Raw genomic sequence first — 17,574 nt, 5'->3', positions numbered from 1 at the left:
TCATTTAAATTGTTATATCTTTTACGATAAGAAAGTAATAACTCATAAATTTTATAATTTTATAAAATTTTATTATTTTATTTTCATTTTGTGTATTACTGTCATCATAGCAAAGCACGTTATTAAATAATTAAAATAGAATCGGTGGGATATACGATGTATAACTGATCACGATTTGTAATGAAGATATATCAAATTAATAATCAATTTCCTTCGTAGATCTTCAATCGGGAGTAACAGTGAGACATTGCCTGAAGGTATACAGCTGCGTCCGAGACAAATGGCTGCTTTTTTGTTGCCGCACAGCGGAAGAGAAACGGCGATGGCTAGCGGCGATGGCTGAGGAACGAAGGCTAGTGGCTCAGGATAGAAACGATGGACTGGAGTTTCCAGCAGCAGCTAGGCAACTTGCCAGGCTTGCCGCTAACAGACAGCAGAACAGACCACCGATCAAACCTCGCAGTAAATATTTGCCACTGTGACATCTACAATCATATTAATAAAATTAGAATTTATTCAAACAAATTTATAATTCTACAATTTTATTTTTATCTTCTCTCTGGAATATTTTTCACTGTAATATCTCGCATTTTATTTTGTATTTATTTGTTCGATTTAGTTTGACTTATTCGATATCGAGACTTGTTTTATCTTATATTAATTTAACGATGTTGCAGATAAAACATATAAGAGGGAGTCGGCGTACGAGATGCCCACGACAATGGTCGGTGGTCAAGGCACCACTAATTCGTTGGGACGGAAGGTCGGGACCTGGTTCATGTTTGGTAGCAGTAAGAAAAGCACGCGGCTTCAACCGTCCTGAGACAGGCCTACCTTCGTACCGTATATTGACTTGTAAGCTGTAGCTAATGACGCTGCATCGTCCTATCGAAATCCTGGCGCGAGATATCTCGATATTGGTTGCTTCGAAACTTAGAAACCTTTGCAAGCAGACACTCGAGAACATCTTTGTTAACTGATATTCCAATCAGGGTGATACTGCTCACTTTGCAACCGGTCAAATCGTGGAAATTATTCTTCGTGGATCGATGAACGAACCACTAATCGCTAGGACCGAGGATGAACAGCGCCTCGTCATATGTACGGCACGGAGGTGTTAATTCATAAGTGGATTTTGTCCTACGAAGTATACCTCGAATCTTCTTCAAGGCAGGGAAAGTAATCGCTATCAACCGATCTTGATCATTGTCCGTGGAGAGGAAAATAGAAGAAACTTCCAACGATTTTTCATTTACTCTCTCACGAAAACAGACGTTTGTCTCTATCAAATGTCATCGTCCAATTTAGATATTTGCAAGCAAAAGTCGCTCATTATGCCTAACCAGGATTTTGTGAGTCTTCGAATCGGTGCTCCCCTAATTTTTAGGTCTTAAAGCAATGTTCGATCATCTTCGACGTTACGTATACGGCGGTGCTCAGTCCGAGAAACACTGTTCAAAGAGAGAACGTTTCGAAGAAGAAAAATATTTGTTACAAGCTGAAAAAGATGTATAATCGATCTTGTAGATATTTGACGTTAAAAATTACATTAATAGCGGACATGAGGGTAGATTAGAAAAGTAGAGAAACATTTAGAGATGTAGATAGCAGGATTGGGTAGCTAAGTTAAAAAGATAAAAGTTAAGTTAAAAAGTTAATTAATTTTAACTTAACTTAGTTACATTTTAAACTTTTAACTTTTTAACTTAATTTAGTTACATTTTATCAATAACTATTAACTTTTAATTTGATTTTTTTTTAAATCAATCCTCAAACAATGCGAGAGGATAATGAGTTTATAATTTAGTAATTTTATATTGTATAATCGTTACTTGTGAACAAAAATCAGATTCTTTAATAAATATGACATGAGAAAGGAAAAATACGAAAAATTATGTAAAATGGTCAAACTTTTTCTTTTTCTTTTTTTTGGTTGTTCGTTCGGATCAAATTTAACTTTTAACTTTCCAATTATTTTTTTTTATTAACTTAACTTTTAATTCAATTAATTTCATTATGGATTAACTTGTATTTTAATTAAATTAAATTTTCAAGGCTATTAACTTTAACTTAACTTAGTTAAAAAAAAAAAATTAACTTACCCAACCCTGGTAGATAATAAATATAACATAAAGTCAATAGCGGGTTTATGAAGTACTAAAGAGAAAGTACTAGTCATTCTTCATCGCGAATTCTTGATAAACACCGATGAAAACATGATATACATATATGATGTATTGTTACACACGCAATCGCTTTTTGAGTGGTAAAGCTGGCATGGTACGTCACACGGCTGTATTTTTTATGATAATCGAAAGACTGATGACCGAGATGCTTCCTCGAGAGGAAACCTTGAGGTTGTAATCTTGAGAGAGAAATGCGACGGGATCGATCAGGAAATATTTGAATTGAATTAAACGAGCTTCGCCTTCGTCTAGATTATTTGACCATTTTGAGAATAATTTTTTCGACCAATTTTATGTACAACGAGAAATAATTGTTTGTAATAACACGTTCTGCACAAATGTTAGCAAGTTCGATCACAAAATTCATATTGATTTTGCGAGGAAATTCTGATCAGTGCGATTCCGCATACCACTTTTCTCTCAACGAAAATATAGATGTATTTTGTAGAGAAAATCTCCAGTGAGCTATACAAGGTAACTCTTACTGCCTAACTAATGTTCGTTATTTCGCATTATAATGGTAATATTTGTAATAGTTTGTACGAAATTGCGAACGGCGAAAGGACATGGAAAAAACGAGAAGAGATGAAATGCGAGAGCAAAGGAGAGAAAAAATAAAATTTATGTTTTTTCGCGGAACAACGTAATAGCAGTATTACTCATACAGATGAAAAAAAAGTGATTAGTCAAGATATGTAAATACTCGCATATCATGCCTCCTTATTCAACTGCGATACAAAGCGCAAAGCTTTTAAAAGAAAAAAGACGAAAGAAAGAGGAAAGAAAGAGGAAAAAGGAGATGATCGAGAGAATCTCTCTCAATTTTTTCTACTCTTGTATGAAAGATGCACGATCTAGCAACGAGAAAATATCTGTCAGCCAGCAGAACCTCTATGTTAATTGTGCATATTATCTATGCGGTCCCTTGACAAAATGTTCGATCTTGCAGTTTTAGCGACTTAATCACGGATTCTGAAAGTTTCCAACACTGCCAATAAGTTTAAAGAAATACGTCTTCGTTCATTAGAATTGTTTGATCCGGTCTTTAATAGAGGAAGAGATCGGTGCGTTTTCGATTTTCTCTCTACATACATACGAGGGACAAACGCGATTATTCTGTCTTTTTTATATTTGTGTCTAAAGGGATGTAATACAAGTATGGGCGAGGCGATATTTACGTTTTGTATAACACAGAAAAGTATATTTTTACTTATTTCCTGACAGCGTAATTTACTATATACGACGAGGACAATATAATGATAAAAGAATGGATCAAGATTCCTACTGTACAGAGAGACCATTAGCCTGTTGATGTTTAGACTTAGGAGAGGCGCAATTTGTTGCTGGACCCAACTCATTTCAGAGTTATTTTTATAGAAGAAATGACTCATTAGTTCGAATGTGATTTTTTTAATAAGTATCGCTAATATATAAAATGCTTTAATGGCCAACATAAGTATAAGGAAGAGGCGTAACTTGTTAAAAATAAGTAGCAGAAAGATCCCGAGCAACACGCAGGTCTAAAAGACATCCTTCAGAGGAACGCCTTCTAAATAAGTTTTACAGGCATCTTTTGACGACACTCGTGTTGTCTACGGGACATGATATTGTGTAATGCACAAGTAAACACAACTTTTCACAAACAATTCACAAAACTGTACTTGCACTGTCACGACGGAGAAGTAATCGAAATCCGTGAACATTTCGTATCTTGCACTCACGAGCTCTCTCATGTATTGACAGGTGAATTACATATCTAATGTAATCTCAATACCGATTAATTTATATTTCGGAGAATACTATCCTCCCTCCCACTTTTTTTCAGAAACTGTCATACAAGCAGGATCTGCACAAAACTTGAGGAAAAACGCTTCGAAGCAATAAGTATTAAATTAAGCGTTATTGTTATAATTTAGGCAGTTGCTTACATACAACGTGTTTATATTTTCCCTGAGATTTGATATTGATAACCGTGTGCGTACATTCTGATGATGAAGCAGAAAATTTTTTCATTTTTTTTCCGTAGCGAGCTCGCGCTACATTAACGATGCAAGAGGAAAAGCACAGATAACGCATGATATCGCTGTTTTCTGTAAATATATAGACGTATTTTGTAAGTGTAAATACTGTAGACCTACTTTCTTGTTAGAAGAAATAACTTCACGTTTTGTAGTAATTAAGTGAAACTTACTGTTTAAGCAATATATCTGACGTTCATATAGTTGATTACTGATTAAACGGTGATATCATTTTGTATATTTGTATATTTCTTTAATTTAATCATCGTCAAAATGATTAAATTCGTCATTGCGAAATTAATTGTTCGCTAATTATTGTTTACAATATGTACAATAGAATGTTATACAATGATTGTCATGGTTTTCCAAATACAAACGCACACACACACACACATGCGCGCGCGCGCGCGCACACGCATATATTACACACAGGTGGTTCAAAATTTCACGACACAAAATACCATAGCAAGAAAATTCTCGAAAAATTAAGTAAAAAAGTTATTTTAAGCAGTAATTTTAGGGATGATGAGGATTTAAATATGGCCAATTACAGATTACGTTTAGATGACCTGTCTACGAATTGTACTTGCAATAGTATTAGTGAACGCTGGTGAACGCGCCTTTCAGCGCGCTTATTAATACACAGGTAATCTGTAATTGGCCATATCTAAATTCTTGTATCTCAAAATCTATTGCTTAAAATAAAAATTCACAAATAACTTTTTATTTAACTTTTCCAAAACTTTCTTGCCATAGTATTTTGAGTCGCGAATTTTGGGACACTGTATATACATATGCTGAGTTACAAATATGTAAATAAACATTTTATAACTATTATATTTGTCCATGTGTGTTCTTATTCCATCTTGTCATAACGATGTTCATTTATATCAGCAACAGAAAATATAAACAAGGAATCATTTTAATCCTTATAAAGATTTAAGTACCGAGTATAGTTACATCTCCGTGTTTTGAAACTTGGTTTTTCAATTGTGAATTTTCGTCTTTTAATTCAGTTATGACTTGTTGCAGTTGATCAATTTCTTCCATTAACAGCACGTTTTCATTCAAGCTAAGGGTTAATTTGTCCGGAGCATCTTTTAATTCCATAATGTATTCATAAGCTCGTGCTAGAATACCCCCTTTGCTCTATAAGTTAATATTATAATTAACAAATAATATAAGTTATATATTATAACACAAAATATAAAAAATGATTAAGAGACAAATATAGATATAACCCTTCACCGACGTCGTGAAGAAACCTTAAAATCTTATAAAAATCTTATAAAAATTTTTATTATATCTTTTTGATGTTTAGACTCTCATTTACCCATTTTTAATCGAAACTAATAATAAAAACTAAAAATTAGTATTGATCCTCATGTAAAGCATGTTAATAGACTTTGATAGACATTGAAAAATTTGATAAAGATCCAATGGACCCACGACGACAGTTGAAGATTAAGAATTTACAATATAAGGACAACAGTCAAGAACGAATAAATATTAAAGATGATAAATTAAGTAATAGTAAAATAATTTATTCCCATCTTTAGCCGTTGTCCTTTTTATATTGATTTGCAACTAACGAACCTTCTATTTATTTAATAAGAATTTACAAACGTCTTACTAGTGTTTCTAAATTCGGTTTTGTGTCTTCTTCATCCATATACTGCTCGCAATCTGCTAAGAGTTTTGCCAACTTAGAAATCCAACTGCTAATTTTGTCCCTTCTACGTCTTTCAACTTCATTATGTGTTACCCTTCGTCTTTCATCCCTCTAAATATAATTATCTTTCTAAACAAAAAATAACGATAATGTAAAATGTATCAGTAATATTAAATAACTTACCTTCTTTACAGTGGTTACAATATTCTGTGATCCTTCTATATGCAATTTAGCTACACTAGGCACAACTGCTTTAGCGGATTCTGACGTTACAATGTCATTGCTATTACTGAGTACGTATAATTGTCCATTCAATGGTGCAGTCAAAACTTGAACAGTATTATTCACAGGAGTGGCTATTGAAATTTCATTATCCTCTCTGCTATCGTTGCTGACCTGCATAACTTTGTACGCTACTGTATTGTTACGTCTGTTTATCGCATACAGGTGATACTGTATGTCATCATCCTGTTGTTCCTCAGCATCGCAATCCACTATCTCAGCTTCTTCCAAAACCACATCAACAGTCTCGGCTCCTATTACATTCTCATTTGCACTATAACATGAGTGTTGTTTCATTATCAAGAAAAGAAATATATATATTTACAGTATTAATGACAGACACAAAGCAGCACTTCTAAAAAATATTTATACCTTTCGTCAATAGTATCAAAATGATTGGTTTCCATTTTGATACGCGGCAATACTTTTATGATCATCAATTTGGTATACAAATAATAACGCGTTGGAGTATTTGTAGTAATTATACCGAAGAAGTGACAGGTGACATTACGAACCGGTATTGTTATAATGATTTACACATGGTGGAATTCTAAAGGTGAAGCATTGCGCATAATAGGGTGGGGATGGACGAATTTCGTCCAATCAGACATCAACGGGATGAAGTCAACGCAATGCTACAAACGCTTTAAAGCGTTTTTTAATTAGTCAATTTGTAAAATTCTTTCTTCTGATATTGATACATCAAATCCTTCAAAGCATTTGTAGCGAAATAATAGATCATGTTTTTTTTTTTTTTCGAAGAAAAATTCTGAACTAGTTCTGAATTAGTGCAATACTAGGTCTGTTTTTTATTGCTGCACTCTCTGAACTGGGGGTCGATTCTGTATCTTCAAACAAGGTGAAAATAGGTCTCTTCCATCGACATCTAGAATGGACCGCTGATGGCAATGGTGGGGGTAGAAAGACGATTAGAGTGAGAGGCAGGAATAATAAGATCGTTCTTTCTCTGTTTACTGAAGCCTGATTGGTTGTTGTTAATCCAACAGTAGTCCAACAACCAATCAGGCTTCAGTAAACAGAGAAAGAAGATCTTATTATTTCTGCCTCTCACTCTAATCGTCTTTCTACCCCCACCATTGCCATCAGCGGTCCATTCTAGATGTCGATGGTCTCTTCGCGTTGCATGAAATCCCCAAATATTTTTGCACTTAAAATGAGATAGATATATATTTGGCCTTGAAAAGAGAGAAAGCGAAGATGCCGAGTGCCAAAAGTGCAAGCAACGCGAACAGACCTAATTACAAAAGTGAGCAAATTTACTAGAATACTGATAATTTCATTGGTCAACAACTAGTAAATTTGCTCACTTTTGTCATTTTCACCTTGTTTGAAGGTACAGAATCGACCCCCTGGTGCACACACACGGTGCAATAAGTTGAAATGAGACAAACGTATATTTGTTTCACTTCAACCAGAGAGAAATCCATGGTGAAAGTGTAATGGTGCGACCCCATGATGCGGAATTGGCGCAATGAGGAATTGGCGGAATGCTCGTGATTGGTTTAGAAAAGACATATTGGCGGAGCGCAATTGACGGAATGCTTGTGATTGGACGGACATCGTTCCGCCAATTCCGTATTGCGTATACATTCCGCACCATGGGACCGCGCCATAACGGTTTTAAGCAGAGAGAAGCCTGAGAGCGGTTATGCCTGGGATTTAGCTGCAACCTTATTTTGAAGCGCCTCTATGTCCACGTGGACATTGAACTACGTAGCCAATGGCTACGTTTACACCGTGCGCTTAGTCCGCGACCTATACGATAGATGTCTTTGTTTAACTTACAGGATAAACAAGGACACGTATTGTATAGGCCGCGGCCTAAATGCACGGTGTCCACGATCCCGCGGCCTAAATGCCAATGTCCACGATCCCGTCGGTAATGTCCACGATTTTTTGATTGTATTCTTCGCTATATTCACGATTTTCCATCCGTTAGATACAACAGACAAAGAACAATTGTTTGTTCAATAAGCGCCGACAGATCGATTCTATCCTGAAAATTTAGTACAGACACGAACCACATCTATTTTTTGACGATGCGATTTTATCGATAGTGTCAAAAAATATATGTACAGGCGATTTCGACGGTAATAGGAAAAAGGACGACATGGCTCAGGTTTCTCTCTCTGGTGATAGAAATCGAAAACGCATCGCTGATAGACATACCACAAATTTTAAAAGATTTATACGATATGAAATGAAAATATCATGTTCCAATTAAAACAATTATTAAATAAACAATATTTAATAAATTGTTTAAAGTTATTAAATTATTTTATTCAAATTATTTAATTTTTTATTTTTATTTAATTTAATTATTTTTTTATTTAATTTAAATTATATTATATAATATAATATAATAATTATATTGTAATTAATATAAATAATTATTAGTTTTTACACAGAAAAATTTAAATTTTTTTTAAATCCAACAAATAATATCTATAAATAACTTTTAGAGTAATTTATCTTAAAAAGACGCTCAATACAAACATATTTTTTCTTATACACAAATATCAAAATATAATTACAAAAAGTATTATTCAACTACTCAATTTTAGTATGTACTTTCTTTGGTTTTACGAATTTGCCAACAACATAACTTAGAAATATTTTGTTAATTTGATACTATGTACTCGAAAAGAGTTTAAATATCAATTATAACACATATAGTAGTACACTATAATTCAATTACTAATCTTACACTAATAACATCTTAGGTAAATTGTACGAAAACTTAGATCAAATTCCGAACAAAATTAATTTTAAATGTCACTTGTAAATGGACCGTTTGAAGACAAAACAAAAATGACAGTACTTGAATCATATTATCGTCACATCTATGTTGTCACCTTTAAGAAAAAATGTTCCGTTTAGATTGTTTAGAAAATACAATGAAGGTACGATTTAACCAATACGACTTATAATCAACTTCACCCAACATAAATGCATTTAAAAGTATGTAATAAATATTAAAAAACTTATATTTATTCAAAAGTTAATTAAAAAAAAGTATAAAAATAAATACAAATAAAAATTAATGAGTATAAGATCAATACAATTAGTTAAGTACATATCATTCAAAAAAAAAGAACTTAGAAAATCCTATAAAAATCTATTAAAAAATATGTAAAAAATTGATGTTAGTGCAATTGTCTAACGTTTATATGCAATCCAAAAATTATATGCAATAACGATTTAATATATTTAAAAATATATGCAGCTAACTTATTGTCTTTTCATATAAATTTTAAATCGCATGAAACAGGCTCAAAATGATTAAAATAATCAATGGAATCATAAAGAAACAAACTCGAGGTGTATAAATATAAGCTTTTTTAAAATAATTCATTCCATATTTTTTAATACATTTATATATTTGCGTATCTTTTTTACCTTTGTAAAGTCTTTTTTAAAGATATTCTTTTATTAAAAATTATATTCTATATTGTATAAAAATATAAAGGACGAGGCAAAGGATTAGAAAGTAAAAGCGAAAGAAAAGTAAAAAGATTCGACAATATTATTTCAATATATTGAATTTTATTAGAAAATTCTTTTATTTAGGCTACAACATGTAATATAATTGCGTTTGGTCTAGACCCTTATCAAAAGAAAAAGCTAAACTGCACCATGTTTACTATTGTCTTATCGAGCCACTTTGCTAATTTACGCCTCGAGGAAAAAAACTATAAAGACAACGAGAAGTGAACCGTATGATAATATTTCTAACATTTTCACGCAAATTTAGAAACAAACTATGCTTATGTCGCATTTTATATTATTCAATTTTTTGACAGTTAGCAGCAACTGTTACGTATCAAAAGACGTTCGCGCGAAATATTCATTTATATATAAATTTATGTATCAATATTAGAGAATATTTCGCTAAATGCAATGTCACGGATAAAAAAACATGGATTTAGAAAATGTGCGAAATTCTCTGAATTGAATGCATATATTTCAATATCTATATGTACTTATAAAGATATTCTGTACTATCAATGATCCTTACTGATCTTCATCTTATCTGAACAATACCGCTTGACAATACAAAGAATGATTTAGCGCACCAACGAGCTCGATACATTTCTTTGAAAATTCGAGAAAATACAAATTTCACTTTCTCAATTCTCAGATTAATATTAATTTTTTAAAAATACAGGTCACTAGTGCGCTGAATCAGTCAAATTTTTAAATAATTATCGCTCCTAATTAATTGCTCGTAACTGATGCACATATTACAAAAGGTCGTGGATCAAAAAAGAATCTCACTGAATATACAATTGCCGATTTGAATCAAATACATCTTTATGATTACGAATCATCATCAATATATAAGATCGCAGGTCAATCACTTCTGCCGATTGCACGTTAAAGAAAAAGAAGATAGCACGTGCTTTCCAACAAACGACACAAATGACACGGTGTAACGCAATGGATCATTACATCCTTGTTGTTTGCCAATGTTAAACAAAGATGACATGATCACTGTGTCGCACTGTGTCGTTTGTTGGAGCACACAGCAATAATCGCTTTCATGATAGAGCTGGTTCCTCGAGGCGCAGCCTAAGAACCAGCGGCCCCAAAGACATGCTGTGCCTAAAGAAGAAGACAATAGTGATTGTACATCGAACTGCGTACAATCGATATACATCGTAATAGGTGTAAAAATAATAAAATTAGTGGTAGTAAACCCCTCTATTACATTATACTGCATGTAGAGTCTGTGTACATGTCTGTGGGTGTTTCATACGTGTATATGTGTGTAACCGTTCGATTCGGTCGCAAAACGTTCAACGTAGTAAAGGAAACTCTCCCAAGCAAGCTAATCCTAAGATAATGTAATATTCTTTTCTTGTTTATTCATATAGCTTCTATTTATATTAGGTATGCATGTACGTGTGATAACTAAACAGATACATGATTTCTTCTTCTTTCGTCGCATGCGGCCACTAGCAGCCTTAACTTTAAAGAGCAGGAGGCTGTCATGATCATCTATAATATTTGAAAAATTGAAACTTAAACTTTGCGTTCAGCGAAGTTTACTACCAGCCACCAGTACATCTGCGTCTGTCCAGTGGACATCTCGATCTGTCTCGATTTCCTTCCTGCACTCAAGATTGGCCGATATTCACATACTTGGCCTTAATATAATTATTCACGTAATATAGAGATCGAAAATACATCAAATTTTAATTAGTTATGTATCTTCTTTGACTATTAGAAAGAATCAGAATTGACTAACATTAAAATTAATTAATGTTGGTCAAATCGATCCAAAAAAGATTTTTGATAGTCATTTTTTCAAAATACCCTTCGAACATTTATATCGACCGACCATTCTATCTACATCATAATCACTCCGGTGAAAATAGTTTTTACATTGGATTAAATCCAGACTCAGATAGACCATATACAACACTTAATGTAAATATGATAGACAAGGATATAGATACTGACAAAGTGGGAGTGCAGAAAGAAACATCAGGTAGTATGAACGAGTCAGTTGTCCTTTAAATCACGCATCATACACACCGATAACATAGACTACTTTTAAATCAAAATTACTTCAAAAAATATAATTATTCCAAATTATATAATTATGTAAAAAATTTATACTATTATATCATATAAATAATATATATATATATAATTCTATTTTTTATATTTGTTTGAAAGACGGCGCGATATACATAAAATATTTGCACATGTCTGAATAAATCAAAATTATACAAATGTAGGATTATGTAAATAATGCATACCATGACATAATAAAATTTCTCCATGCATCGTCAATTACGCTAACTGCTGGTTTTGTTAAAATCCATTCTGTTTATTTTTCACATAGGATACATTTAAAGCAGCCTCCTGTTCTTCAATATAACTATATTAATGGTTTCTCATAGAATTATCAAGTAAAATTTGTAAAATACAATATACTGCCTATTATAAATTCTTAATCTTTTTCTTTATAAATAATTATAGTAATAGTCACACTGTTTGTTAATTTATAATATTCAGATATCATTCTTTTGAATTAAATTTAAATATTACATTTGTGCCCTTTCCGCACTAATTTTTATAGTATTTTGCATGACTGCATGTGTTGTGTGTATATATAATACATGTAATACATAATCTAAAGGACTTACGGGATATTTACAATATGTACATGTTAATAACGATGTCGTTCAAAACCACTCGATAATTTTTATTCCTTTCTCGTCATTATTAATGATCAATTTCTCATTTTTTTTTTCTTCCACAGGACACACTACCACTTCGCGGAGAATGAATATTTCATTCTCATCCTAAAACTTTCTGGAAATAACTTCATTTGAATTTTCAGCGGATTATAATAACGAATAATGGTAAAAAATGGTTCTGGTCAGATCTTTCGCCTCATCATAGACGAAACGACCGTTATGTCTTCACTTAAAGTTTTTGCGGTCGTACGCCGTTGCATATAAATTCAATTAAACTGAAAAGTAATTACAGAAAAACTTACAACTCTTAAAAAATAAGCTCCGCCATGTCACTATGATTCCATTCGCTCTACACTTGGCCAACCTTAGATTTGCCTCCGGCGGCGTAAGAAGTGCAAGGATTACAGGACAACTGTTTGCTTTAGAGGACGAAGAGGAAGACTCTATAGTTTTATTTCCACGTGACATACGCACTAATGTCCTTGAAAAGTTAGATCATCCAAAGTTCGTGTTCTACTTCGTGCGTCTACGTTACCACTTTTCCCTCTGTAGCAAAAGTTGCGGTCTTACCTGGGCACGCTCCCCCTACCTAATGATTTAGGGTTGGCCAAGCTCTCACTCATGCTACGAATCGAGATCGTCCTCTCTCTGGCTACTAAAGTAAGATACCAGGCCGCCAAATTCGCCGGTGCCATGGTCTTCATCATTCGGATGCGATTGCTGCGATGGTGCCTGAGGCGGTCCTTGAATCGGTGGTTGGTTGTCTGCCGGTGAGGAGAAATGTTCCGAGGGATACGGCGAACTCTGGTAGGCAGCTGCATCGTCCGCTGTAGACATTGGCGGAGGCGGCGGATAGGCACCGTAGTGATAATTAGGTGGCGGAGGCGGATGATACGGTGAAAAATTACCGGGCGGTCGATTGGGAGGTGGTGAAGGTTGCTGCATATTGTGATTTACAGGCGAGGCATTGGTAAATGGCGGCATCTGATGCCTGGGTCCCATAGGATTCTCGGCAAACCTAGCCATTGGTGGACCACCCCGCACATATGGTGGAGGTGGTGGTGGCGGCGTCGGACCGCCCTTGGCCAGTGGACTGCCGGCCGATGGTGGAATCATCGCCGGTCCGCCGGGCGTCAAGGGAGAACTACGATCTCTATTGGTAATGGAGATCGGTCCGCCACCCGATGGGGATGGATCCATCGGATGGTGTGGCGTGTGATACATTTGCGGCCCGGATACTCGCATACGCATTGGTGGCGTACCCGATCTGACCGCGGCAAAATGCGGTGGCATAGATGATTGACCCGCCTGTCTATAAGGGGACGGGATCCTGGCACGTGGTTGCATCTCGTATCCCGTTCGTGGACCGCCCATTATCTGTCCTCCAGCGTTGGGTCCACCGAAATATTTATGACCCATCGCTGCCGCTGCTGCGGTGAATGACTGTGGAGTGCTGGAAACCGGTTGGGACTGAAGCATTCTTGTGATGACGGAAGACTGTTGACCGGGTAGTGATGGATAAACTGGCTGCGAATTTGGCGATTGCGTTGATGGAGGGCCTGGTGTAGGCACGGTACTCGCTGGTGGTGTAGAGGGCGCCGAACCAGACGTGCTACTACCTGGCGTAGGAAGAATGTTTGGTATATCGTTCTGTTTCATGTCTGAATTCGAGTCAGTACCCATGCCGATCAAACCAACATCGGCCTTAGCTGCCGCTTCCGCGGCTCTAGCCGCCTCCATTGCAAGAGTCTTCTTGCCTTTGCCGCGACCTCGTCGTTTTGGCTTCACTGGCGTGCCATCCGGATTGAAAAGTTGTCCATCCGGTCCAGTCATAAGAGGCATGTGTCCTTCGATGCTCCTGTCTGTTTCCGGCGTCAGACCCGTAGATAAGATACCAGGATTCATGTTGTGTGACATATTGCTCACGCCATCCGGCGTGCCAATTCCACCGATGGTTGAAGCCGGCGCGATGCCCAGATTTGACGCACCATCCCTGCGCATCTGTTCAGCGAGGATCTCAGCTTTACTGCGACGTCCGCGCTTCTTTTTCTTGGGCACCTCACCGTCCGTTCCTTCGGGTGCGTTAGGATCTCTCTGCCTTTCTGCCGCCAGTATCTCCAGAGCCTTCAAACGCGCTTTCTCCAACTTCTTAGCTTCTCGTTCCTCCTTTTTCTTCTTCTTTGCTATTTCGATTGCCGCTAGCTCCAGCTGCCGACGTCCGTACTCTTCATCCATCATCATCTGCTCGAGCTGCTCATCGTCTAGGTCAGCCAGTTCTCCAGCACCAAGACCTGTCAGTGAACCTTCAGGAACGTCTCCGGTAAACGAGCTTGCTACTGACATCGTCGTGCCTGCCAGACCTACATTATCTGGAAGATTCTCATCAATTTTAGATGCTATGTCACCAATAGGATTGTCCATAACTGTGCCAATCATGTCTCCATCCATGTCATCCGTCAACTTTTGCTTACGTCCTTTGTTCTTGCTTCCTGGCTTCGGTCCAGGTTTCTTTCTTTGCTTCGGTACGTCATCAGATAATGACTTACGTTTTGTTGCAGGGCTCTTACTATTACGTGATTTCTTTGTCTTCGGTGACTTCTTAAATTTTAGGGCATCCTTCTTAGGAATATAATTATCTCCTAAAACATTCAATCAATATCTATAATTGCATAATCATTATTTTTATTTGTACATTACATGAAATATTTAATAAATTATAGTAATTTTCTCTTTTGTAACTCAAAAAATGAGTTGTATAATACCAATATCGAACGCGGCAATTAAAAATATAAAAATTAATTAAATCATTATTAAATCGCTAGAAAATCTTAGTAAGTCGTTATTATATCTCAGATGCAAGTCATAATAGATAGAAAGTTAACAACAGTATAACAGTTATGTGTAAATAAAATAAAATGCATGGATAATGCACTTTATTTAATTTACACATAGCTATTATACTGCTTAAACTCTCGTCAGTCAATGTAAAATGAATAAAATTATTCCTCTTCTAGTCAATTTCATAATCAGTTATAGCTGAAATTAATTAGAATATATTTTGGAGATAACTTTGGATATTTATTTACATAAAAAAGATAAAATATCTTAATTAAAGAATATAAAAAATAAACCGTCAAACTATATTTAAGGAAAAGTCAGCATAATTCAAATTTATAAAATCAGCTATTCGGAATAGCGCTGATTGGTTGCTTCAATGACGCATTCTCTTTTCCGCAAAGTGTGATTTCACCATTACATGAAGCACATGATGTATCGTTTTATCCTTCTTTATTATTTGGTGAACAACAAGGACAAATGATGCATCATGTATTTAATGTGTAACTCGGAACGTACCCTAACATTCCGTGCGAGCGTACTAAACCTTTAGACCATCAAGGCTTCCTTATTATTCCTCGCAATAACTCATATACGAGTATTTAGAAGTACGCATGACCACATGTATAAACATTAAATTATTAAATTGCTCAATTTAATTTGTGATATTACTATAGCAGTTCAATCGTCTTGCGTTTTCAAAACCGAAAATAATTTCGGCGCGCAGTTTAAGGACTACATGTATGTATGTAATAAATTCACACAGAATTATTTCATTACTAAAAATCTAATTTGACCGTTTAGGATCCTTATTTCATAATCGTTGTGTAGTCACATAACGACTTTATTAAAAACTATATTGTTTTAACTGTCGTTCGACATTTGTATTATATACCGTACAAAATAATAAGTTTTTGTTAACATTGATAATGATCTGATTATTCTAGATGGAAAAGTCTGTTTAATTGTTTATCAAATTTGTTTATAAAATTTAGCACACAATAATCTAGTTCGTTACCTATTATTATTAAATTTTACTTCTGATCTTTATAATTTTTTTGTGAAATATTTTATTTACATTTGGCTTATTTTATGCAAAAAATTGCTTCTGCTTTGGTTACATTACGATTTATTTGTGTACGATATTTATTTTATAAAAATATAAAGATGTTATGTTACCTGAATCAGAATCCTTCTCTCCATCATCATTCATATCGTCAGCCTCATTCATTACGTACTCATCTTCGCTTTCACCAGTCTTTCTCATCATCAATGCTTTTTTCAGCTCCTGTAAAATAATCAAGATTTGATACACGTGATAATTTCGTTAAAGTTAAAAATCACTCACCTCCTCGCTATCTGACGCCATTTCTTCTCGATAATTGATTTTTCGTCCTCGAGTCCGTCTGCCTAATATTTCTTCTTCTTCTTGTTTGTTTTCGTCTGGAAGTCCACCATAAATAATCTGTAAAGAATAAAATTTGATAAAATTAATATTGTTTGAAAATGAACGCCTATAATCAGGATTGGCAATGTTACCTCATAAAAATAGCGCGTTACCATTACCATTCTTTTTCCTAAAAAGTAACTCGTTATCGTTACTCGTTATTGATTTGCAACAGTAACTCGTTACTGTTACCGTCACTTAAAGTATAACGAGTACTTTTTCGTTAATTTTTTTTTCTTGACACTTAATAGAATATTATAGCGTTTTTCATTGGCAGAACTTGTGCGCATTAAAGCTATTGTACACTACTCTAATCTGAATGTAAAAATGAGATAGATCAGTTGAAAATGCCTAAAGTATATTTTCTCAAATAGCATAATAAAATGTATTGAGGATTTCGCGGTTTAACTCGTTTCTATAAATTTTTATTAAACATACATCTTTACATCGATTTGTGTTACAACGGCTTTAAAGTGCACTGAGTACGCACTAGTTCTGCCAATGAAAAACGCTATTACATGCAGATTTTTGCACTAAATATAAAAAAGATGTCAGAATTCTCTTTTAGTAGAGGAATAAAGCTCGAAAACTGATAAATGTATATAAGTAACTTGTAACGGCAACGACATTACAAGTAACGCGTTATTTGCCAACCCTGCTCATAATTAATCGTTAATAAATAAAAAATAAAGATACGAAATATACATACTTTTCGTCTAATAGCGGGAGCTTTTTTCGGTTTAGGGACAATGTCCTAAAAAAATAACATTGAATATTAAATTTTTTAAACAATAGTTAATTAAAATGTACTTACCTTTTTGATTTTCTGAATCGGTACTATTTCTGACGGCTGCTGAATTTGTGGAACCGGGACATCTGAAGTAGCAGCAGTTACTGTTAC

The 17,574-nt window shown here is 34.7% G+C and overlaps 3 protein-coding genes across 5 annotated transcripts in view; 1 reads left to right on the top strand and 2 right to left on the bottom strand.

Moving 5' to 3' along the window:
- Nucleotides 1-1,606, top strand: part of RhoGEF3 (Rho guanine nucleotide exchange factor 3) — a 203,627-nt gene extending 202,021 nt beyond the window's left edge. The window contains exons 22-23 of the mRNA XM_018460695.1: nt 220-462; nt 678-1,606. Of these exons, the coding sequence (XP_018316197.1) occupies nt 220-462; nt 678-823 (389 nt within the window). The 3' untranslated portion in view covers nt 824-1,606. The remainder of the gene's footprint in view (nt 1-219; nt 463-677) is intronic.
- On the bottom strand, nt 428-6,808 carry LOC108730774 (upstream stimulatory factor 2). 3 transcript variants are annotated; one of them, XM_018460702.1, is made up of 6 exons: nt 6,674-6,808; nt 6,531-6,582; nt 6,060-6,432; nt 5,838-5,987; nt 5,149-5,353; nt 428-485 (listed from the first exon to the last, which is right to left on the bottom strand). In XM_018460702.1, exons 2-6 carry the CDS (start codon nt 6,563-6,565, stop codon nt 451-453), a joined length of 798 nt encoding a protein of 265 aa, XP_018316204.1. In that variant the 5' UTR covers nt 6,566-6,582; nt 6,674-6,808; the 3' UTR covers nt 428-450. The 3 variants fall into 3 exon arrangements, 2 of the variants coding, with proteins under 2 accessions (XP_018316204.1, XP_018316203.1); XM_018460701.1 differs by having other exon boundaries at nt 6,531-6,807; XR_001936986.1 differs by lacking the exon at nt 428-485 and adding an exon at nt 2,104-4,276 and having other exon boundaries at nt 4,378-5,353; nt 6,531-6,806.
- A 5,447-nt stretch (nt 6,809-12,255) lies between these two features.
- Nucleotides 12,256-17,574, bottom strand: part of LOC108730770 (uncharacterized) — a 24,418-nt gene continuing 19,099 nt past the window's right edge. Inside the window, exons 13-17 of the mRNA XM_018460694.1 lie at nt 17,488-17,549; nt 17,383-17,427; nt 16,575-16,691; nt 16,406-16,514; nt 12,256-15,030 (exon numbers count right to left, since the gene is read on the bottom strand). Coding sequence (XP_018316196.1) covers nt 13,016-15,030; nt 16,406-16,514; nt 16,575-16,691; nt 17,383-17,427; nt 17,488-17,549 — 2,348 coding nt within the window. The 3' untranslated portion in view covers nt 12,256-13,015. The remainder of the gene's footprint in view (nt 15,031-16,405; nt 16,515-16,574; nt 16,692-17,382; nt 17,428-17,487; nt 17,550-17,574) is intronic.

Source organism: Mycetomoellerius zeteki, unplaced genomic scaffold (assembly GCF_001594055.1).
Source record: "Mycetomoellerius zeteki isolate Tzet28-1 unplaced genomic scaffold, Tzet1.0 scaffold96, whole genome shotgun sequence".
NCBI classification, from domain to species: domain Eukaryota; kingdom Metazoa; phylum Arthropoda; class Insecta; order Hymenoptera; family Formicidae; genus Mycetomoellerius; species Mycetomoellerius zeteki.
The sequence above is the reverse complement of the archived record's forward strand: the minus strand, read 5'-3'. Positions and strand labels throughout refer to the sequence as shown.

Excerpts from the sequence above, each read along its gene's own strand:
- LOC108730774 (XM_018460701.1), bottom strand. The coding sequence starts at position 6,595 with ATGATCATAAAAGTATTGCCGCGTATCAAAATGGAAACCAATCATTTT. Across the intron at positions 6,433-6,530 it reads TTTGATACTATTGACGAAAG|TGCAAATGAGAATGTAATAG; the intron begins GTATAAATATTT and ends CTCATGTTATAG. Across the intron at positions 486-5,148 it reads AGATGTAACTATACTCGGTA|ATGTCACAGTGGCAAATATT; the intron begins CTTAAATCTTTA and ends ATATGATTGTAG.